This window comes from Myotis myotis, unplaced genomic scaffold, assembly GCF_014108235.1.
Source record: "Myotis myotis isolate mMyoMyo1 unplaced genomic scaffold, mMyoMyo1.p scaffold_m19_p_12, whole genome shotgun sequence".
Classification (NCBI taxonomy): domain Eukaryota; kingdom Metazoa; phylum Chordata; class Mammalia; order Chiroptera; family Vespertilionidae; genus Myotis; species Myotis myotis.
Genome location: NW_023416316.1, coordinates 28,319,470 through 28,342,811, shown reverse-complemented (window position 1 = coordinate 28,342,811; position 23,342 = coordinate 28,319,470). Strand labels below are relative to the sequence as shown.

Genomic DNA, 23,342 nt, shown 5'->3' with positions numbered 1-23,342 from the left:
CTTCACACTCAGACTTACTCCCAAAAAACGACGTCTGCACTTACCCCAGCTCCCCAGAACCACATGGGAAATACTGGGCGTGAAGGAAGAGCACTCAGGGCAGCAGCAGATAGCAGTCAAGCCCCTCCAAGGCCAGCAGCCTCTGGGAGGTCAAGGGCAGGACCCCCAAGGAGGGATCCTCCAGGCCCAGGCCAGGTCTGATTAGAGGCATGACACTGGCCTTCCAGCCACCTTGAGGCGTGAGAAGGGGCTGGTCTCTCGCGGGGCGGGGGGCAGGGAGATGCCCCAGTCCTCCTTTCCATCAGCCTCCCAGGCTCCAGCAGGCCCTCTCCCCTCCTCCTCCTCCTCCCCAGGCCCCACATAATTGCTTTCCCATGTTGCTAATGGAGGCCAGATTGCTGATGCCCAAGCCCTGGGTGGGCGGCTGGTGGGTCAGGGTTGACCCAGGCTCTCAAGGCAGGAAGGCAGCATAGGCCAGAGACCCCCTAATGCAGCCCCGGTACCTCGAGGACAGGGAAGACCCATCCCAGGATGCAATGTCCTTGGCAAGAGTTGGTGTTCCCCGTTCCCTCCACTGCTACTGGGCCTGAGGTTCACACCTGAGCCACACCTCGCAGGGACCAGACAGGCAGGCAGAACTGGGGGTCTGGGGCACAGAGGCAGGCCCACAGCCACTCATCAGATGTCCACCCTGGACGCTCCTTTCATGTGCTCCCATCGCGGGGGCTCTTCTGCTTGAAGAGCCGCAGGCCTTTCTACCCCAACATCGGGCCTTTACTTTCCATGGGGTCTCCCACCTGGGATACCCCTCTCCTCTATTCCCCTCACTCGAGCCCCTCACCCGGCCCCAAATCCTGTCTAGCCCGGCTCATCAGTGCCAAGGACCGTGCGCTGTCCTCCCAGAGCATGATCCCAGGCAGGCCTGCAAGGCCAGTAAGGAATGTCCATTTTTGAAACCTGTCTGAGGAAAAGGATTTGAAGAGTGTGTGTGTGTGTGTGTGTGTGTGTGTGTGTGTGTGTGTGTGTGATGGGGATTAGCAGCTTGGAGTGCAGGATCCGTACCTGCTGCGGGGAGTGTATGCCCAGGCTCGCTGCACACAGCCTTGATCCCACTTCTCTCTTGTTCCAGCCACTCAGAGCAGAGCCACGCCTCGCTCCCCAGGTCAGGGCTCGCATCTCACACTGCCCCCACCCCAGCCAGAGGTGCCTATCAACTTGGCAGCAGCCCCCGACACTCTCAGCCCAGGGTCCTCAGCGAGGAGGCTTCTACAAGAGGGGCCAGACCTGACCAGGCCTGTGGCAGCCAGGGGCCTGCCTCTGAGAAATCAAGGGGCCCAGGAGTCCCAGTTTGGGAGCTAGAAGGGTGTGGGCAGGCTGTGGAGATGGACTGGGCGCACACCGAGGCCTCGCTGTGATCGAACCCTGCGTAAACCTTGTCCTCCACACTTCTGGTCCTGAAGCACAGGTCTGCCCCCTAGTCACATTCCAAGTGGCGCCTCCATCTGCCCAGGCCCTGGATGCCTGCACTCTGACCCCCGTGGCCTGGCTGAGCCCCAGGCCTGACCCGCTAGAACCTCTGGACTGTGTCTCCTGGATGCAGGGCTGACAGCCGCGCCTCCTTGCTTCTCTGCCCCAGTGGGTCGTGCTCAGGCCTGGGCGCTCATGGAGGGCAGCTCTGGAGATGACCCTTGAGAGGCTTCTGCCTTGCCAGGACCCAGGAGCCTCCAGGACTGACTGGACACCATCTGGTACCTGCCTCTCTGGACCCCTCATTCCCACAAGTCTGCCCCCGACCTTCAGGGAGCCGTACCCTACAGAAAAGCAGTCTCTCCCCAACTGTAATTTCTTCCTCCTCCAGGCCTGAGAGGAGGGGTCCCTGGAAGAGGAAAACCCTCCCAAAGCAGGTCTGTCCCGAGGACTCATGAAATGGTGACGTTTAATGAGAACCCCCCACTCCCCTCCCCTGTATATACATCTATAAAAAATTCAAATACAGCAAGTTACCATTGAGTCAGACTAGAAGGGACTGACAGGGCATTAAATACTGTGGGGTCGGAGCAGGGAAAGGGGAGGGTTGTACAAAAGAGGAGCAGAGGTGGGAGACTGAAAAGTATGGGCGCTGGGGGGAGGGGGATGGCTGGGCCCCCCCAGTGTCAGGAGCTTATAATCTGATGGTGGCAACAGAGACCCTGGGACAGACAGGAGGCCGGAGCAGGAGGAGAAACTGTGGGTGTGAGGGGCTCCCCTCAGGCCCCCATGGGCTCCTGGGAGTCGCTGGCGTTGGAGGGTCCAGCCCGAGGGGGCAGGGTCGGGGTGAGGTGGTCTTTGGCGGGCGGGTTAGCTGCGTGGTCCTCCTCCTCTGAGGGAGCATGGAGGGCCGGGGGGGTGTGGTAGGGAGAGGAGTGGCAGGCCCGGGCCCGCCGGGGTCTCTACAAATTGTGTCTGAAAAGAACGCAGAAGGTCCTCCTGCCCGTGTGCAAAATAGAAACCGGGGTCTGCGGGCTGGGCTCCGGCCTCCTGCTCCTCTGCAGGTGCGCTGGCGTGTCCTCACAGGGCGCCGGGCTCTGGGGAGACAGGGTGGGGCTGTGAGGGATGAGGAGGGGGGCGCTCCCCTCCGCTGCCCAGCCTCACTTCACCTACCAGATCAGGAGACTGCTGGCGGTGGCAGCAGCGGCAGCCAGGGCCAGAGTGACAGGGACACGGGTCCCGAAGGGTGCTGAGCGTCCTCCGCCGCTGTCCAGCTCCCCGGTGTCACAGATCTTCGTGGTGGGCGGGGGCGCCAGTGAGCTGGTGGTGCTGGTCGTGGTCTCTGGGGAACATGGGGGAAACTCAGGGCAGGGCCGGGGCTGGAGATTCCTGAGGAGCACTGTTCCTGCTTCCGGCATCACACCAGCGCTGACTCCCCACCAGACCGCCCCTGCCTGCCCCCTCAGGCAGACCTGGTTCCCCAAGGCTTAGAGATGATCCCTCTACCCAATGGCCTCCACCAAGAACATCCAGACAGCAAGAACCAGGAACAGCCCGGCCGGTGTGGCTCAGTGGTTGAGCGTCGAGCAATGAACCAGGAGGTCACGGTTCAGGGCACATGCCAGAGCTGCGGGCTCGGTCCCCAGTGGGGGGCATGCAGGGGGCAGCCGGTCAATGATTCTCATCACTGATGTTTCTATCTCTCTCTCCCTCTCCTTCCTCTCTGAAATCAGGTATATATATACACACACATATATGTATGTATATGTATGTTTGTTTATTTATTATTATCATTTTTTAAAAGAACCAGGAACAGCGGGGGCTGGACAGACAAATGGGAATGTGGCAGCCACAGCTGAGGGTCAGAGGGGCCAAGGCTCAGGAAGACAGAGGGAGCAGGATAAAGCCAGGCAACAATGCAGGCAGCTGGGGGGGGGGGGGCGGGGGGGCAAGCTCACCAGGAGCCTGGGCCTCGGTGGTGAGGTGCCGTGGCTCCTCAGTCCAGGGGGTGGCGTGGGCAGCCACGCTCCAGTCGCTCCAGGTCCCGATCTCGTTGTCCTTGGCTGCCACCTGGATGATGTACTCCTTCCCGGCGTAGGCATCCGTGATGGTGTGTGCCGTGCCGTCGGACAGCTCCACCTGCAGCCAGACCACAGGGTGAAGGTGGGGGTGGGCGGTGGGATGGGCCCCTGGGAGTCAGGAGAGTGAGGCACCCCCAGAGGAAGTGAGAACGCTTCTGGGGAGAGAAGAGTGAAGACACCGCTGGGAGGAAGGAAGACTTCCCTGGGGGAGTCAGGAGACGTGGAGAATATTCCCGCGGGAGAATAAAGACACCTCAGGGAGGAGACCCCCAGCGGGGAGGATGGTCCGAAGGAGAGTGAGGAAATCTGTAGGGTGACTGGAAGCACCCCCAGGGCAGAATAAAGGGGAACTCTCATCAGTGTTTGGACTCTGCCGTCATCCCAGCTCGGTCACAAACCCCAGCCTGAGACCTGTCAGTCCCAGCCTAGAGGTGACGAGAGTAACAGGGTGGGAGAGGATGGCACTTTGCTGCCCTCTCCCATCCAGGAGCAGTTTAGAGGGAAGGTTACAAACACAGATATGGAGCTAGGCTGCCGGAGTCCAAACTTTAGCTCCGTTCCTACCAGCTAGGTGATCAGGTTACTTAACCTGCACATGCCTTGGGGTCCTCATCTGTAAAATGGTGTTAACGATCTATCTCACAGAGTTGTAATGAGGACTCACACACATGGTAAGCACAGGCTTCCGTCAGCTCTGTCAAGAGTTCCAGTTCAGAGCCGGTGTTCCTGGTGCCCAGTGCACCCACCAGCCTGGCCCCATCTGGCCTCCCCTACAAGAAGGCCTCAATGTGGTTATGGCCCTGCCTGAGGCGGAAAGGGGTGGGGGGGCGCTCCAGGGTGGCAGGACAGCAGAACAGCTGCTCCATTTCCTCCTCGAGGCATCACCACCCCACCCCCGCCCCAGCCGGCCTTATCAAGCAGGTCTCCCCATCCCCATCCTCCAGGCTGGCCTGCCTGTCCAGCGCCCCTCCCAGGCCCAGGCTGAGCTCTGGTTCATCTCAGCAGCACCCGCCGCCTCATTAAGCCGCCTCGTAAACAGGGGCAGCCGGTGGGGGTGGCGGAGGAGGGGGCTGCTCTGGGCCATGTCTGGCCTCAGGCTTCTTTGGTCCCTGTTCGAATCTCCCCCAGCCCCCCACCCCACCCCACCCTAGAAAACTGGGGTCTGTGCTACCTGCCCTAAGAGGCTGTGAGTACATGCATGCGTGCGTATGTGCGCAGCTCAGTCCAAGGGAAGTGGGAAGCCCCTCCTATTCCCTCTGAGCCTGTGGCCCTGAGGCAAGAGGCACTGGTAAAGGTCAGGGTCAGGGTGAGAGCCATTTTGGGCCCAGATCTGGGCGTAGGATTTACTAAGCCCTGGAAGACCGATGGGGCCCCCCAGTCCCTCCTCTCCTGGAGTTGGGCTCCAGTTCCATCTCTTGTCTCCAGTCCCCTTTTGCTCTGCAAAGACTCCCTCTGGCTGAGCAGCCCCAGCTCCTTCAGCTCCTCCTTCCTCTTAACTGGATTCAGCCCCCAAGCCCTTCCTTTGACTGTCTCCCAGACCTCCACATCTGCCTTTCCCCAAAGGGAGAGCCTTGGGCAAGCAGATCAAATTACCCCTTGGTGGGCCCGTGGTGGGCACCATACCTCTAGGAATGTGCCCCAGAAGCCCAATGCCCTGTAGCAGCCACAACTCCTAGGCCTGGGCCCTTCTTGCTAGGTTGTCACTAATCCCTTAATCCACCTCCTTAAGAGAATGGATCCTCAATTGGCAGGAACTGCAGTCGCTGGCTTTGGCCTCACCCCTGAGCCCTCCATCCAGTCTCCTGGCCTCCCTGCCGAGTTGGGGCCAGAGCAGAAAACACAGGGAAGGGAGACCCAAGCTGGGTCCCAGTATTTGCCTCCCCCTTGTCCATGGGCAGACAGCCCCTGCCAGGCCTCATGGTGCCCATTCTCAAGCAATTCCTGGTCTGCATCTCTCATTTCCTCCCGAAAATCCAAGTGATATCTCTCTGCTCTACCCTCCGCACCCTCCACCCCCAATGATACACCTGCCTCTCTCTAAGATCAAGAACCAGGGAGAGAAGGTTCTATTCAGAGCAAAACTCAAGTTCAAGAGCCATAAATCTGGCCAACCCCAATGCCAACGAGACCTGGCATAGGGCTAGCATGTGCCACAGGCCAAGCATGTGTGTGCTATTTGCTCTGCCCACCTCAGTGTGGGGTTGACTCTGCCCCTGGTACAAGCCAGTGCACGGTTTTGAAGTGTTAGTCACATGCATGTATGGAGCATGGTTCCTCCTGAGGACCACGTGTGTGTGTGCATGTTCCCGTGTGTGTGGTGGGCAGTATGCCAGGTCCACTGCAAGGCGTGTGCGCCGCGACGCGCGCAGGGCTGCTGCCTGTAGCTCGTTAGCCGGGGAGGGGGGCTTGTGAAACTAGACCCTGGTTATTAGCAATGCATTAGGCTTGGGCAGCTGGCCAGGCGGGAGGGACTCCGGACTCTGTCAGGGAACATGTGAGCGTGTGAGCAGCCTTTGTGGGGGCCAGGCCTGCAACCCGGACAGGCATCCTGGAATCGAATTACGCACTTTAAAGGCTAGCTGGGAGCGGGGCATGAGGAGATGGGGCTGGAGCCTGGTGGATGCGGTGGGGGTACAAGTTGACCCCCAGGTGCCAGCCTGGCTTGCCCCATGGGGCACCCTCCCAGCCCCAGTCCTAGCTCACGGACCTCGTGGACCAAACACAGCGCCCACAACCCGATGGACCCAGGGCTCTCACGGAGAAAGAACCTCAAGTATGTCCCAGACCCCCTGTCTGCTCCCCAGAGCTCTCCATCATAGCTTGATTAACATTCCAGACCACAGCTGGACCCACACTGTCCCTTGTCCACTGCTTAGTTCCCAGCCCAGGCCACCTTCTGACCCATAACCTTAAGTTGACCCCTAAGCTAAATCTGACTCTGGAGTCCTGACACTAGTCATGGCCCGAACTCACACCCTGCACCAAACTTGACTCCATTGCCTAATTCTGACCCCGTGAGCCCATCTGTGAGTCCTTGAGGACGGGACTGTCCTGGACGTTGGGTCCAGCACCGGCCCAGAGACTGGGCCACAGTGTAAGAGGGAGACGCCTGGTCAGGGCTGAGAGCCAGAAGTCAGGAAGCTGCCCGCCCTGCCTGCCATCTCCCTTCCAGCGTCTCTCTCTACAACCCAGGGAGCCACAAAGACTGCCGTGTTCCCATCTAATTGGATCCACCAGGAACCCTTAAGGGCCTTCGATAGGACACCTCCCTCAGCTCCATCCATCCTCCCAGGCCCACCTGGTGACTTCTCCCCGCAGAAAGCCTCTCTGACTGCCCTCAGGCTTCACACTGGGACAGTTCCAGTGGGGATACAGGCACTCGGGATCTGGGCAGGGGCGGAGCGGGCACTCACATGCTGCCACTGGTCCTGGATGAGGGGTCGGTAGCGCAGAAAGAACTTGAGCGGAAAGGACTCAGGGTCGGGCCAGGTCGAGGGGGTCTGCCATGTCACCTCCAGCCGGCGAGGGTTGCTGGGCACCGGCCGGGCTACCACGTTTTCTGGAGGATCCGGCTTCACTGTTCAGGAGACATAGCTTTGCTACCACACTAATCCCTGAGAACGACCCAGCCACCATGTCCACCAGCTCACGTCATCATCATCATGGTTGCCATCCCTCTTCTCTGTCAAGTCTGGCAACTGCATTAACAACCATCTCATTCCTTTCACCTCACATTCCTGTCATCACCAATGACTGTCATTATAGTCACTGTCACTAGCTCAAGATATCAACATCCCAAATTTCATCCCATCATCCCAGCCCATCCTCATGATGACCAGGATCCCAATTACTAAGCCTATACGATGGTTCTGCCATCATCCCCATTGTCGCCTGGATCACCCCCGTCCTGCACCAGCATCATACACTCCCCCACAAGCCTGGCTTTTCACTTCAACTTTTCCATTCCCAAACCGAGAACTGGCCTCCCTTAGAAGAGTCTGGGTTTGAAGTTGCTCTGTGGGTCCAGGTTGAAAGACAGTCCACAAGTGTGCAGATCTGGGTTGGAGGTAGGCTGAGGATTTGATGGGAGGATATAAGGGCCCAGCTCACATAGAAACGGTCTGCCTGGGGACCCAACCACGGGGTGGGGAGGCAAGCAGAGGGTCTGGCTGGATCTGGCTAGCAGTAAGAAAAGGCAAGGGTCTGTCCGGGATGGAGCAGAGATAGGCAGAGGGTCTGGCTGGGATGGGGGCTGGGGAGAGTGCAGTATCTGTCCCACTCCTGTCTCCTGTTCTGACACCTCATTCATCACAGGCCGTAAGGAAGCTATTAGTGTGTGCGTGGGGGGGTGGAGGCTGCAGCTGCACAAGGGTCTGGCCCAGCCTGCCCCCCTCCCCCTCCTGTATGCTGTGGGAGCCAGAGAGATGATGGGAAGAGTTGCTGGAGAGGTCTCTCGGCCCCTGCAGGTAAAGGAAACTCACTCAAATGTTTATAGGTATATACACATGCCACGCATATATGTACACGTGTGTATATATACCATATAGACCTGTGCACGCAGTGAACATCCCACCCATGTCCATATATACCTCTGGCACATACCCACTCACACACTCCCACTGAAGTAGGCGGCAGGGACCCCCGCTTCCCACGTACCAATGGTGAACTCGTCAAAGGTGATGGCTGTGGCGTTGTGGCCCAGGGCATTGCTGACACTTACGGAGACCTTGTACTTGATGGTGGAGAACAGGTGCATGTAGCGGATGTGGCAGCGGTTCTTGAGGGCTGGGTCCTTCTCACAGACCATAATTTTGGAGCCGTGCCTGGGGAGGGGTGAGGCCCAGGCACTGTTACCAAAATCAAGGTTCAGGTGGGGCAGAGGCTGGGGGAAGGTCAAGCAAGGCTAGGCTAGGGTCTGGACTGTGGGCACAGGGTGAGGGGAGGGTGGGGAGAGGTCAGAGGTCAGGGCTGGAACTGGGTGGCAGGCATGTTTACTCACATGACAGTCACATTGAAGGTGTTGGGGATGTAGGTGGGGACGGGCAGATGCCAGCTGCAGTAGAAGCCCTTAGGGTAAGTGTTGGAGCGGCAGCTGAGCACGGGCTCCCGTGGCGGCACTGGGGTGAAGACAGCATGGTCAAGGCACTCCTGGAGCCCCCAGTCCCCTGCACTAGCATGGGGACAGGTGGGCCCCAGAACCCCAGCTCTCCCCTTCCAACCCATCAGCAATGCCAGAGGTTGAAGGGGAGGGGGGACTGTCAGCGAGGGCCTGAGGCTTCCCAGGCCACAGAGAGCCAGATGTTTAATTAAAGAAAAACAAGGGCTGTAAGGAGAGGGAGCCTCCCCCCCCACCTGCTCAATGGAGGCGGGAACTGTGGGGAGCAGGGGGCTGCGGGCCTCAGCTCATCAATCACAGGATGGAGGTGATGTCTGGGGGGATCAGACCAACCCGCATCTCCTGCCACACTGTGTCCATCCCCAGACTGTGTCACAGCGGCCGGAGGGAGTCTGGTTGCTGGGGTGATCAGGGTGCACTCCCTGGAGAAGACACCCCAGGCTTCCTCTCAGAAGAGAACGAGAAACATGAGGCCAGGCCTGTTGGTTCCACGGGAGCAGCAGCATTGGGTGGATGCCCAGGTTTGTACCTGTACATGTCTGCATGTGTGGGCATGTATGTTACATGTGTGGCATGAACGAGTGACCCGTGATGGGATGTAGGTACATGTGTAGGAGCACCTATGTGCATGGCTCTCAGAGTGTGTGCCCACGTATGATTGCATGTGTGCATTTGCCTATTGAGAGGAAGCTGCTATTCCCTTGGTGGGCACCTCATCCCAGCCCTAGCCCTGGTTTCTCCATCAGAGACCCTTTAAGAAGCCCTTTACGTGGTCAGCAGCTGTCTTCACTTCGAAATGGAGAGGCCCAGAGAGGGAGAGGGCCTGCCTGGGGTCACACAGCAAGTCAAAGCTGGGACTGTGCCCCAGGACGGGGATACCACCTACGTGACCACACAGATACACTTGGGGCGTCTTTTCTGCTGTCTAACCACACTCTGATGCCATGAGCACCGAGTCCAGCTGCCCCGCCCTCAGGCACGGGGTAAGGCGTGAGGACAGCCGGCTCAGGTTCCTGGAAGGAGGCAGCTTCTGTGATCTGAGCCAGGCAAGGAATGTCCTCGGCGGCTCCAGGGACACTGACACCTCCCTGCCGTGCCCCCTCCCTCCCTCCCCGCCCCCTGCCTGACAGGTGGACAGGAAATAGGAGGGGGGAGTTCAATAAGCCAGGGACAGTGACGGGGAGTGCATGTCTATGCTTGCTGAGTGGCCATGGTGACACACGGGGAACTGTGGGCTTTCGTCCACAGTGTGCACGTGACTGTGAGTGACTCTGTGTGATTGTGTGTACATACATGTCCAGCATGTGTGAGTATGTACATATGTATTTGTGCTGACCCCCGGGGCCCCATCTGGCTTCGCAGCAGGAGAGATGAGGGGCTCCGAGAGGCATCGGGGAAGCTTGGGTGTCGCAGGTGGAGTGGGCAGTGCTGTGGACAGAGGCAGCTGCATGCCCCAGGCCTGCAAGGGAAAGCCAGAGCCCAGCTGAGCCCCCACAACCTGCGTTCTGCTCACTGCCGTCTGCCTCCCCTGGGAAGCCTTCCTGGCCCTGGGTCCATCTCATGTCTGTTTCATGTTCATACTGTGTGCCTCTCGGATCCCTTCCCTATCTGCCTAGGGGCACAGAGGCGTGGGGTGGGGGTGGGGGTGGGGTGGGGGGCGGCCAAGGACACAGGAAGTGCCTTGTGGGGGCCTGTGGGCCAGGCCAGAGTTGGCAGCCACCCCAGGAGGAAAGGACATTCCGAGGTCGGCTGAAAAGCTTCCACTCCTCCCTTCTGCCGCCACCCCCCCTCACCCCCAGCTTCAAAGGAGAAGGGCGCTGGGGGGTGGGGGGTGGGGACTGAAGCCTGCAGAGTCAGCTCCCTGCCGCCTGGGACTCTCGGGAGGGCAGAGCGGGCCATGCACTGGCCTCACGGGCCCCCTCCCCCGGCCAGCCTCCCCACTGGCCAGCCTCTGCCATTCCTCAGACCATCGCCCCCCCTCAAAACAGCCTCCCCCTCAGACAAGTTTCCCTCTCTAACTGGGCAGGTCATGGAGGGCTGGGGGGCCAGGCAGGGCTTTGTCTGTCATCTGGCTATTCCTGCCTGGCCCTGGGCCCTGAGTAGGGAAGGGCTTGGGTTTCCTGACAGGGACCAGGTTTCTCAGAGGGAAAAGGAGGAAAGAAAAACAAAGAAAAGGAAGAAAAGGAGTGACTTGCTGCAGCTGGAGCCCAGCTGAGGGGCCGGGTGGGTGGAGGTGGGGGTGCTGCGAGAGACCAAGTGTGAGGCTGCGGGACAGTGTGCGAGCAGGAGGCCTGCTGAGAGTGCAGTTTAAGACGGTGCAGTTGTGAGGCTGAGTAACTCTTGAGAGCCTTCATGTGTGTGGCGGAGACGCTGGGCAGTCGTGTAGCCGTGTGATTGGCTGTGTGTGACTCAAGGAAAGGCTGCTCGCGTTTGAGACTGTCTCTGTGCGTGAGGCTGTGCCGGGGGCACCCCGCGGGAGCACGTGCAAATGTGCCGCCCGGTCTGGAGCACAGTGACAGCCAGGCTACATACCTGAGACACGCAAGATGGAGTTTCCGCCTGGATGTATTTTTCAAACTGGGTGTGGGATGGTGCCCAGAATTCTAAGTGTGTTCACATGTATGAGCTGAACACCGTGTGCGAGCGTGCTAGGAAGAGCTCACAGGCGTACATATCATCCTGAGTTGCCTCTGTGGGGACTCCTGAGATGTCCCGGTGATGCTGTCAGGCAGTGGCAGGGTGTCCCTGGGTCCCATGCGGGGCTGTGTGTGCGTGCGCGTGTGTGTGCGTGTGCCCTCGCTGGCCCGGGCTTTGTTTGTTTTCCTCTTAATTGGCTTGTTTTTCCATGTCCAGCCCACCAAACCGCATGTTTTTCCTCTCATCTCGCCAGCCCGCCTGGGCTGGAGCCCCCGGCATGCACGAGGCCTGCCCGAGGCCCAGAGAGGAGGAGGGACAGGCAGCCCACACCCCTGGCCAGCCCAGATCAGGCTGGGCAGGGCAGGACCCTTCCAGCTCCAGCCCTGCCCAGGCCCTACCCACACTCCTCCTGCCTGGCATTCAAGGGCCATAGCCTGTCCCAACCTTATCTTGTGGCATCCCTTGATATACCCCAAATTCTGGACTCCCAAATGCTCCCCCTCCCCCCACCTCCCACAGGCTGCTCTTTCCTTCCCAGCCAACAGGGCTGAGGGCAAAGTAGTGCTGAACCAGGGGGTCTGGAGCTTCCATCCTGACCAATCAAACACAAATGTTAAAAAACTGGATAAGGAACTGTCCAATTTAAAGTTAGTGGATTATTCTTTGATTTGTTTTAGCTTAAAAACAGAATGACACTGCATCAGCTGTGTCTAGTAAACAAAAGGCTATTTAAGGGAACCCTGTGATCCTATTTACTAATGGCGGGGGGGGGGGGGGGGGGGCGGGGAGCGGGGGGGGGGGGGGGCGGGGGGGGCCACCTTAATCGTCCTGGGCAGGAGACTCCTCAGCGCTGTTTGTGGGGGATCCACCTGAGGGCAGGAAGGTGGATCAAGAGAAAGCAATCCAGGGATCAGTCTGATTAAGAGGGCTTTCAACAGAATATTTTATTTTATTGTTTTCGTTAATCCTCACCCAAGGATATTTTTCCATTGATTTTTAGAAAGTGGAAGGGAGGGAGGCTGGGGAGAGACACAGAAAGAGAAACATTGATGTGAGAGAGACACATCAATTGGTTGCCTCCCGCACGTGCCCCAACCAGGCAGGAGTTTGAGCCTGCACCTGAGGTACATGCCCTTGACTGAAATCGAACCTGGGACCCTTCAGTCCATGGGCCAATGCTCTATCCACTGAGAAAAACCGGCCAGAACTCAACAAAATATTTTTATGATCAGGTTCCTGTAGAAACAGAGACTTAAAAATCATGTATGTTTAGGATAAACATTAAATAATTTTTGGTTTGAATGACCCACAAATCAGGGGTAAATTTGTCCTGTTCTCTGAGTGCTGGCAAGAAGGATAATTTGATATTGAGTGCTGCCAAACCCAGTCTCTTGTTACTAATATAAAGTGACTGAGACAATCATGATTAATGTCCCCTGTTCCTCTGGCCAGCTCTTTAGAAGGAAATAAGGCAACGGGAGATAAGTACCTGTTACAAATGCCACCACCAATTCATGGCCAGCTGTTCTCCGACAGGCAGGGCCTGGGGAGTGGTCAGGACTATATGTAAAAGGTCTGGGCTCGGGTCACAACAGGGCAGCTGTGGGTATGTCCTGTGTGTACAGACTCTAGTAATGACTTCTAGACCAATTCCTTCAAAGAAGACCAAGTCATCAGGAATGGGGGCCCAGTGTCACCAAGCGCAGCCGGACTGCCAACCTTGTCCATCCTGAAGACTTGTGGGAAATCAACTGAGAAGTCAGGAGTGAGAGACAATGCCAAGTTGGCCTCATCCTTCTTCACTCAGTATATGCAACCTCCCCACCCCAACCTCCAGAAAGGCGGTGGGGGGGGGGGGGGCGGGTGTGGCTGGGGGACGGAGGTTGAGTTCCACTTCAGGTGGGTCGTGGAGGACTCCTCTAGGCTAGTCCTGCATTTCTAGATCTGGACAACAAGGGTCACTCCACCCCTGGCTTGCAACTAAGCTGTTTGGTTAGGAAAGCCTTCTCTAGAGTTTCAACATATCAAACAAAGGCTTTTGTGAGGAAAGGAACATCCCCACCAAAACATATTCCACCCTCCTCTAGACCTACTGGTGGGTCCGTGTTTTTGTGGAGGACCCTGAGCAACCCTTCAATCTAACATTTCCCATGGTTTTCCACACCAATCTCCTGACAGGGGGGCAAGGGTCTGCTCCCAGGACCCTCAAGCATCTCCTCCCCTCAGTAGCTGCCAGGGGGAGTAAAGAAACCATCTTCAGACAGTGGGGTGCATCACCCAATTGGCATGAGGCCAGAGAAGCTTGAATCTTTGGCTCAAGGAGAAAATAAGTAAAGCTGTTTTCTGCATAGTTATTCTGTCCGTGAGAGCCTCTAACTGGGATCCCGATGCTGACCCTCAGCAACACTGATCACCTCACCCTTCCGACTTCTCCAAAGTCTTCTGCGAAACCCCATTCACCTGGGCTTCCCTCTACCATCCTGCTGGCTCCTTCTCTCTGGGTGGCTCATTTCTCTCCATCAACACCTTGTACCGTGATAGTCTTCGGGGTTCATTCTGGGTCCTCTTCTCCCCACATTCCATAGTCTCTCCCTTGGCCATCTCATCCCTCCCATGGCCTGAATGCTGACAACTCCCTAAATTCCCATCTCCAGCACAGATCTCTCCCCTGAATCCCAGACCATCAGATTCACTGGCTACCAGCCATCAACTCCTGGTTGTCGCCCAAGGAGCCCAACAAACGTGTCCACAGCAGATATGGACGGCACCACAGGTTCCTCACCCATACACGGTGCTTCTGCAGTTATTTGCCTAAGAGCTTTCTTTGGCCACCAAAGCCTGCATCGCCTGCTGAAGCACCAGGCCAAAGTGCTGGAGGATGAGCAGCGTCCCCGCCCCCATCCCAGGAGAACCCCCCACCAAGGATGGGCAGGAGTTGGTGTGTAAGCACCCAAGCTCCCTCAGCCCTCTGGCAGGAGACCTCTGAGGCTCATGTTCTGCCTGGGCGGCCAGAGTTCCCCCAATGGATTAGGCTCCAGTAGCCCAGACTTAGTGGCTGGTAACTTTTTAGGGACTAACTTAACTTCCTATCATTTTCCCACTCCCCTAAGGTGTTTCCGTCACCTGACAAACAAACTACTTGCATATGAATTCTCATCTTGGGAGCTGATTCTAGGGAAACCAAGAGACACTGTCCAAAAGGAACATACTATCTTCTGCTCCAATGGACCTTCCTACTGTGTCTTTGTTGCAGTGATTGGTACCGCCAGTTGTCTTGACTCCTCTTGCTCTACTCTCCTGTCCCCACCTCCACTCCTTCTTTCCTGGGCCTCCCCTAGTGCCCATAACTATACCTATATAACCACAGGTCCTATTTTCCTCCGTAAGGCCCTCGTGCCAGTCCCCTGAGAGCATACAGTGGAATGTGACTGCTCCCGCTCTGAGTTGTGACCCCAGGATTACTCCCCACCAGGCCCCAAATGGGCCATGACCTACCAGCCCTCCTCTACCCATCTTGACACAGGAATAGGATTTCAGGATCTCAAAGACTTCTGGGGTTAGGGGGGAGATACATGTGCAAAATACCTCAGAGATCAGAAGAACAGGCTGGGATGGAATCAGAGGGCAAGGGTCAGGATGCGGCAGCCCTCCTCCCCTCACCAATAGGAAGGGGACTTGATCTACACCAAGGGTCTGGGCCTCCCTGACAACCCCTTTGAGTGAAGTAGGAGATCAGATGAGGGGTTGGGGGCAACACTTACAGCCCACGTGTAGAAGGACTTGGTGGCGCGGGTGCCAGGAGTCACGGTGGAAGCAGGCATAGAGGCCGCTGTGGCCCAGTTCCAGGCCACGGAGCACGAGCTGAGAGCCATTGAGCAGGTCAGGGGCCAGGTCTGTCCCGTTTACCTGCCACATCACAGCTGCGTCCCAGTTGGCTGTCCCACATGGCAGAGTCACGTCTGAGCCCAGGCGCTCGTACTGCACGTGGGGTGCCTCTGTGGGGGTGGGGAGGACACAGAGCAAAAGGAACAGGTCACAGCCGTGCCCAGGTGAGAGCCGGTGAATGTGCACGAGTGAGGAGTCCAGGCCAAGACGCTCTGGGTCTGGCGATGTGAGTGTGTGGGGAGATGAGGAGTGTGCAGAATGTCTCCAAGGCTGTGCAAGTGTACAGGTGTGGGAGTGTCTCCAAACTGTGTATAAATGAGCGATTGTGTGTGTGTGTGTGTGTGTGTGTGTGTGTGTGTGTGAGTGAAAGAGAGAGAGAGAGGAAGAGAGAGAGAGATTGTGTAGAGTATTGGGAAGTATTTTAGAACTCAGTGAAAACCCAGTTCACCTCTAGTCCCTAGGTCCTTTAAAAAATTTTCCTGACCCCATGACCCGAACCCTCTTACCACCAACAGGCCCAGCCCCAGTCACTGACATCTGCTACCCAGGCAAGCTGGAGCTGAGGGGCCCCATTCCTGGACTCCTTTCTCTGTCTTTCCCCATCTGTTTCTCTTCCCCATCCTTATCTCTTTCTGTCTTGCCTTTCTCTCTCTCCCCCCTCTGGCCTTCCTGACAAGCCCCACCTCCCCACTCCCAACCAGACATCCAGGGCTTGGGCAGCAGTAGGAGAAGGGAAAATGGGCTGGGTGGAGGACGGGAGCCCTAGGGAACTCCTGGCAGCTGTCAACTTCACGAGGCAGGAACTGCTTGGGGTGGGGGTGGGGGAATGCTGGGACTGAGGGAGCTCTCTGACCATTCCTCTCCTGCCCCCAGGAGGGGCCTGTCAGAGCCAAAAGCAAACCCCAGCCCTGGCCTCGGCAACCCAGGCGTGATGGACGGAGCCCAGGAGACTGGAGTGGAAGGGCGGGAGGGAGCACCTGTCGAGAGGCAGCGCTAGGTGGGGGAGGCGTGTGGGACAGAGAAAGTCCCAGACACCCATCTACAGACACCAGCAGAGCCGGGAGATGCAAATCTACTCTCTGCATCCTGACCCCCAAGTCTGCAAGGACAGATGCTTCCCTGGTCTCAGCCAGATCTGTGGAGTGAGGGTAAGAAGAAGGGGGGAGGGGGAGGAGTCCGGGTGGGGGGGCTGCGGGATCCCTCGTTAACACTCGCTCAAGCCTCCCCTCAGAGAGCTACCCCACTGAGTTAGGAAATTTTCAGAGGCAGTTCCTGTTAACGAGCCAATTAAGTTGGGCCAGTGGCCTCTTAATTAGACTTGTTAACACCACCAGGACCGCAGGGGGTAGGGATCCCCCTATGTCACCAGCCACCCCTTCCCTCCATCGCAGCCCCCTCCCCCGTCCTGCTTTTCTCTGTGCTGCTGGAACATCTGTCCCTGTTTGTTGCCTCTGTCGGCCTCCCTGTGCTGTGGGGTCTCTCCATATCTCCAGGTCTCTCCCCCGCTGCTTGTCTCTGTCTCGCCCCTCTCTGAGCCTCCCTGTCCCTGTCGGAGGAGAAGGAAGCAGGAAACCCAGCCAGCCCTGACCATTCGTCGGTGGGGCCTGGGACCAGCCGAACAGAGGATGAACGGGCGGAAGGGCGGCGGCTGGGGGCCTCGGAGGCCACAGCTGTGAGGCTGGACTCGAGACTGAGGGGGCCCCCCCTGACCAGAGGCCCAGTGTCCAAGGCTCAAGCCATAGAGCCCCCCCAATCCACCAGCCCTAGCCACTGAGCCCCCTTCCATCCTCCCTTCCAAAAACCTGGAGCTTCCAGGAAACATGCCAAGCCCCTCTCTCTGCACCCCACCCCCCAGCAGAGAGACTCCGCGTCCAGCTGCCTGAGGAGGAGGCTGAAAACTGACCGATGGGGAGGGGGTGTGGCCATCATGGTCCCAGCAGCAACACATCAACACTGACCAACAGCAGCTCAGAACTAACATGGACCCAGGATGGCCCTTTCATCTGGGGGGGCAGGTATCGCTATAAGATGAGGAAACAGGAGCCTATCAGCACAGCAAAGATAATGGCAATGGGATAACACTTCCTCACGGCACCCTGCCTGCCTCCCAGAGGACATAGAAACACAACCCAACGACAATGACAAACCAACGACGTCAGGGCAGGACAGGAACGAAAAGCGACAATGACAGAAGACAACTACAGGCAGAGGCAGAGGCAGAGGGGGCAACGTGACATGACAACCACACCGTGCCACACTGCTACAATAACACAACAACGGCAATACACACAGCCGGGCCACAGCTCCAAGCACGGCAGTGATTTAATCCTTTGTCTCTGGACAGCTCTCCTCCCACCCCATGGGTGTCCCTACTGATGTGCTGTCCATTTCAGAAATTAAATCAAGCAGCAGGGGGAGGATGAGGTTCTTGGCCCTGACGCGGTGACAAATGCTCCAAAGGAATCAGCTGTGAAAAGGTTGTTAGAAGCCAGGATGAGAGACAGAGACAGGATGAGGTCATGGACACAGAGAACACAGAGGGACCGAGCTGAGGGCTCCCTCACACCTGCGCACACAGGCTCACATGGGGACCACATGCCGGAAACTGTCCCCCCGGGCGTCCTAAGCAAGTTCACGTCGCCACACACATAGGACGAGGACAATCCCCACAAAGAACAAGCGCCCGCAGGACAACAGTCCACAGGGTCAAAGCCACACAGGGACACGTCCGCTTCAGGGATGGTAACACCTGAGACAAGATCATGTGCATGCACAGGCAGGGCACCGTCACCGAGAGGCACAGTTATGTAGGGGGCCTGGTCTCATACACGGGGGGACAGCTTCACAGGGGCACAAGCCCACAGACAGAAACAGAGAGAGGCTCTCCTATAGTCTCAACCACAAGGACACAGTCCCCGAAAGGCAGGGTCACACACACAGACAATGTCACACCGAGCACAGCCCGCAAGGATGCAACCACAAAGAGAAACACAAGCAGGGACATGGTCTCACCCACACAAGAACACAGCCTAATGCACAAGAACGTCTCACACGGGTGGAGAGAGGTGGCCTTGGTCACACGTGGCTCTGCTTTATACAAAGGGCGGGGACCAGGCCAAGGAGAGACCACTGCAGGCCCAGGCAAGTCAGGTCGGCACAGGAGCCCGGAGCAGTCGGGAGGTCGATGGGCTGGCCTAGCAGTGGTCCCTCTGGTCCCTGCCTATTGGGGAGCAGCCCTGGGGCAGGCTGGGCGCTCTGGGTCTCATTCAGTGTTGATCTCACAAGGAAGAGGCCACAGTAGCCTCGACCCACTGCCCTCTTTGAACCCATAGCCTGAGAGCTATGGGTTGAGGATGGCATAGCTCTGCCTGGGCCTCAGAGATGCCCTCAGCCTCTCTGACTCTACCCAAGCCAGTTGGGGTCGGGGTGGGTGGTGCAGAACACATCCAAAGGGGGAGCTCCCTATACTTGGAGCCTTGCTTGAGGAGTTCCGAGGGCAGCCCCTGTACTGATGTGGCTCTTTGAGGTGCTGCCTCAAATGCAGTGGAGGGGCCAGTGTTCAAGTTAAGAGGGTACCTGTTTCCCAGCAGCTCCTTGTCCTGTGGGCTGTGGGGAGGACCCAGCCCTCACTGGCCATTGGTAGGGGGAGGGCAGGAGGCTGCCAATGGCACCACCTGAATAACACCTGCCTCCTCCAGCCATTCCGTTCCAGCCGACTGACTGCCCAGTCCCCTACCAGTGTGCAGCCTCTCCCACCTGTCACCCTGCCCGTTCCCCCTTCTTGTTCTCTGTCTATTATCTCAGTCTCCAAATTCCCTTGCCCGCTGTCTCTCTCAGTGCCTCCCGCTGCACTGCATATCCCAAAAGGCCCCAGGAGACTCCATTTCATCACATACTGTACAGGGGCCCTGGCGCTAGCTGCCCTCAACTTCCATCCCACCTGTCTGTACCCTACATCCGTCCTTGTGGGAAGAGGGACAGATCCTCTCAAGCCAGAGATACCATCAACATGAGACCACCCAGGAGGGACTGGAGGACCATGCCTATGATACATCATCAGTGGGTCACCCTGAACATCAGTGTCATATAACTCATGTCCTTCTGGGTGCTCATGGGTGATGATGCCAGCATGTGCCAGTGTGTGGCGCTCAGGTGAGTGCATACAGCTACGCCAAGGGAGGTTCATCCTCAGCTCTGGGAGAGGGTCGGCAGGGAACACTCCCCCCCACCCCCCAAGCACTCACCCTGAGGACTGTGTCTCTGGGCGTAGACAACGGCAGTAGCGGCAGCAAGCACAGCACAGCAGGCCCACGGGACAGGAACAGCCATCTGTCGGGAGAAACAGGGGTAGCAGGAGGGGAGGAAGGGGCAGAATCAGCCCAGGCAGGAACCTCCTAGGAGCCCGCCCACTTCTCAGGCAAGACTAGGAAATCCCAGCCCTAGAGCCGGGCACCTTGACCCCAAATGCCCTTCTTAATAGGGCTCAGGATCCTCTTTCAAGCAATAGAAAACATTACTGGCATCTGTCGGCAAAGATTTGCTAAGATGGTAGAAGGCAACCTACAGCGGTTTGTTGCTCAATAAGGCTGCTGGCTGCAGGATGTAGTCAACCGTGGATGAGTTATAGAACCATTTTTTCTTTAAAAAAAAAACAAAAAAAAACAGAACTTTACTGGTGAGGTTGGTTAATTAGCTATAAACGTCGCAAAATGAAAGGGTGATGTTTTAACTTGGTTGGAGGTCTATACTTCTCCAAATTGCCTTGAATGGAAGGTCCCTTGCTGTGCTCCTGGGGAGTGGGCCCAAAACCCTGCTGCTCAGGAGCCCTCAGCCCTGCCCCGCAGTGAGCCTTGCCACTGGCTCTGGGAAGTTCAGAGCAGATGGGTCCGGTGTGACCAAGGTCGGATGTGGCTTTTGCTTTAGTGCACAGCGATGATCAAGAGAAGAACGAGAGGTTTTCACAGATAGGTCCTTGTTAGCGGTCTCGGCCCATCCTTTATCCTAGCCACATGCCCCAGCAGCCTGAGACCCGCAGCCCAGCAGACGTGCATCAGTGTCTATACCAGCCGTGGGCAAACTACGGCCCGCGGGCCGGATCCTGCCCGTTTGAAATGAATAAAACTATTGAAAAAAAAGACCGTACCCTTTTATGTAATGATGTTTACTTTGAATTTATATTAGTTCACACAAACACTCCATCCATGCTTTTGTGCCGGCCCTCCGGTCCAGTTTAAGAACCCATTGTGGCCCTCGAGTCAAAAAGTTTGCCCACCCCTGGTCTATACACACCCGTGTGGGTCCACAAAGCACACTCAGGCCCTGTCCCCAGAACCCAAGAAGAATCCAATGGCCCCCCTACTTGTTGTCCTGCTTCCTGGAATGGGCCCAGCTGTCCCACCCCAGCAAACACGTACACCTGAGAGCGTTTACACCTGAGGGAAATAACTATTTCCTGCAGAAATGGCTCCAACTATGATTCTCCCAACCCAGATTGAGGAGAAGGGGGACTGTCAACTAGACAGAAGTAGAAACGCAGAGAGGAATACTGCCAGATGCTCAACCAGACACTCTCAAAGGTGTAGCCAGACACACAGCAAAGACGCTGGCCAGAGACATGGCCCAAAACAGCTAAACAGAACCCCAAAGACGCAACTCCACACAGTTGGAGTTATACTGGGAGACTGTGAGGCAGAATCAGACGAAGCCAGAGAACAGCTGATACATAACCAAAGGACCCACCAGAAATAGTGTAAAAGACTCAGCCGGACCCAAGCCAACATAGGGTTAGAGAAAGAGCAAGAAGCACAAGCAGAGAAACCACCAGCAACACAGCCAGAGAGCCAGAGACACCGTCCGAAACCATGCCAGAGAAACCGCCTGACACACAAGCAGAGAAACACCAGAGAAACTGATAGAGACAAACAGGCATACACCCAGAAAAACAGCGAGAGAGAGAACCAGAGACACAGCCAGATGCTCAGTCAGTATCCACACCGCCAAAACCACTGCCAGGGACACTCAGACACACAGTCGGACACACTGCCAGGTACAGCCAGAGCCACTGTCAGAAATACTGCCAGCAGCACTGCAGACAGCTGAAGCAGGAGGAGACAAACGCGGGGGTGAGCCTGAACCAGCGGGTGGCTCCTTAATGGGAGAGGGCGCCTGCCTGCCTGTTGCTATACTTGCCCTTCACCAGGCGAGTCCCCCATCTGCCCTGCTTTTCCTCCAGCCACAGTCATAGGTGTTCTGAGTGCCCCTCCCTGGCACAGCTCATCTCCCTAGGCCCCATGTGGCCTTGGCTCTCACTCAGCTACCACTTGGCCTGGCTCCTGACCCTCAGCCACTCCCCCATCTTCAGTTACTCCTCAGGTCTAGGAGACAGTGGCCAAAGTCACAGTCAGCAAGTAGTGAGGCCAGGAAATGAACCCCAAACTGTCAGAATTTATAGGTGGTGCTAGAGAAAGAGAGGCAAGAGCTGGTTCCCCACCTCCACCCTTGCAGGTAGCCCTCAGACTCACCCCTGCCATCTCTGCCATCTGCCCCTCTTTCTCCTCACAGCCAGGAAAATACTCCACCTCAGTGCCACCCACTGCCCACCACATGGAGCAGGAACCTTGGCATGGGCAGGCAGCTGGGCAGGCGGAGTGGATGGAGATTAGATCACAGGATGGGAGGAGAGGGACCGGGTGGCCCTCTGCTCCTAGCTCCTTCCTGGTCCCAGTTTTGGGGGGATAGTAAGGGGGAGGAGAGGGCCTAGCATGGGTGTCATGCATACAAGCAAACACACACACACACACACACACACACACACACACACACTTGGATCCCCGCAGGGGGAGGGGTGGCTTCTTCATCAAAGTCGTCTCCATCAGCCCGATGAGTTACTGTAAGGGCCGGGCCCTGGGCCAACGGGGCTGCAGCCATGGGAGACGGACGCTGCTGAGAGCGCGTACTGCAGAGAGTGGGGGATGGGGTACCAAGACAGACACTGCAAGGTTGGGGTACCCAGAAAAGGGAGGGGGGAACACCGAGGCAGGGAGAGAAGGAAAGACATGAGCAGAGACCCAGAGGGATTAGAAGGGACCAAAATAGGGAGAAATGGAAGAAAAGACGTAGGAAGAGAGATGAAGGGAATAGAAGATGGGCAGAGATTCAAGGGCAGAAGGAGAGACAGACCGAGAGAGATGACAGAGACACTGGCAGGGTCTCTGTGCCACCCTAGAACATCTCTCCACACCCGCCCAGCTCCTCCAGCGGGAGGGGCAGTGTCAGGGCAGCCGTCCTGGCCAACGTGAGTCAAGAAGAGCAGGGCCTTCCTGGGGACGGCAGGACTTCATGCCTTATCTCTTCCTGGGCTACCACAATCCCACACACTCCAGGGGCACACCCCAGTGCTCAGGGGAAAGGATCCCACCCAAACATAGACACCCCTTCCCCCCACAGAAGGGGTCAGAAGCTGAGCACCAGTGGGAGGGGGGGCCAGGAGAGAGGCAGGGGGAGTGGTCCCCCAGCTCTAGCCCTTGGCTGAGGCTGTGGAAAAGGAGGCAGCCCGATGTGAGTGAGTTGCGGGGGGGGGGGGGGGGGGGGGTATCCGCACCTGCTATTGTGACCTCCGCAGCCGGAGATGAGGGCCTGGGGGGACAAGATTCCAATGGATTTTGGCAGCAGCCTGGACTCTGAGTGCTCAAACCCCCCACCCCAGCCTCTTGCACCATGGGGACCCTGAGATCATCCCCGCCCTCATGTCTCAAAAAATATATCTTCAAACTATAAAGCTCCTTCAGCAGGTGTTATGCCACTGGTTAGACCACACCCTCGAGGGGCTCTTTCCTCCTCACACAGGGGCCGGTCACCTCCGTCGTCTATTTTTAATTTGCTGCATCTCCCACAACTTCCTCCAAGCCCCAGCTGCCTCTTCCAGCCTCTCCCAGCTCATCTCTTTCTAACTGCCTACTCTGGCATTGCCAGTCCCAGCAAGGTCCCAGTTGCCCTGCGTCCCCCTCAGCTCCTGCCCAGCTGAAGGCAGACCCTGAGGAAGGGGAAGGATGAGTTTTGGAAAGCCCCTGTTCATCCCTGCAGAAGCAGACAGATCAGATTATACAAGCCCAACATAAGAAGTTCCTAGCACCACTGACCCAGCTCTAACTGTGTAT

At 57.3% G+C, this 23,342-nt stretch overlaps 1 protein-coding gene across 7 annotated transcripts in view; it reads right to left on the bottom strand.

Annotated features, from left to right (window-relative positions):
- Positions 1-1,918: 1,918 nt before the first annotated feature.
- CNTFR (ciliary neurotrophic factor receptor) overlaps positions 1,919-23,342 on the bottom strand; it is a 41,632-nt gene continuing 20,208 nt past the window's right edge. For 6 of the 7 annotated variants that reach the window (XM_036330526.1, XM_036330529.1, XM_036330527.1 and 3 more), the window contains 8 exons: positions 19,431-19,515; positions 15,063-15,296; positions 8,548-8,665; positions 8,205-8,371; positions 6,962-7,125; positions 3,426-3,606; positions 2,641-2,809; positions 1,919-2,564 (listed from right to left, as the gene is read on the bottom strand). In XM_036330526.1, the coding sequence (XP_036186419.1) occupies position 2,564; positions 2,641-2,809; positions 3,426-3,606; positions 6,962-7,125; positions 8,205-8,371; positions 8,548-8,665; positions 15,063-15,296; positions 19,431-19,515 (1,119 nt within the window). In that variant the 3' untranslated portion in view covers positions 1,919-2,563. Of the gene's footprint in view, positions 2,565-2,640; positions 2,810-3,425; positions 3,607-6,961; positions 7,126-8,204; positions 8,372-8,547; positions 8,666-15,062; positions 15,297-19,430; positions 19,516-19,750; positions 19,825-23,342 lie in introns of all 7 variants that reach the window. The other variant, XM_036330531.1, reaches the window with a different exon arrangement.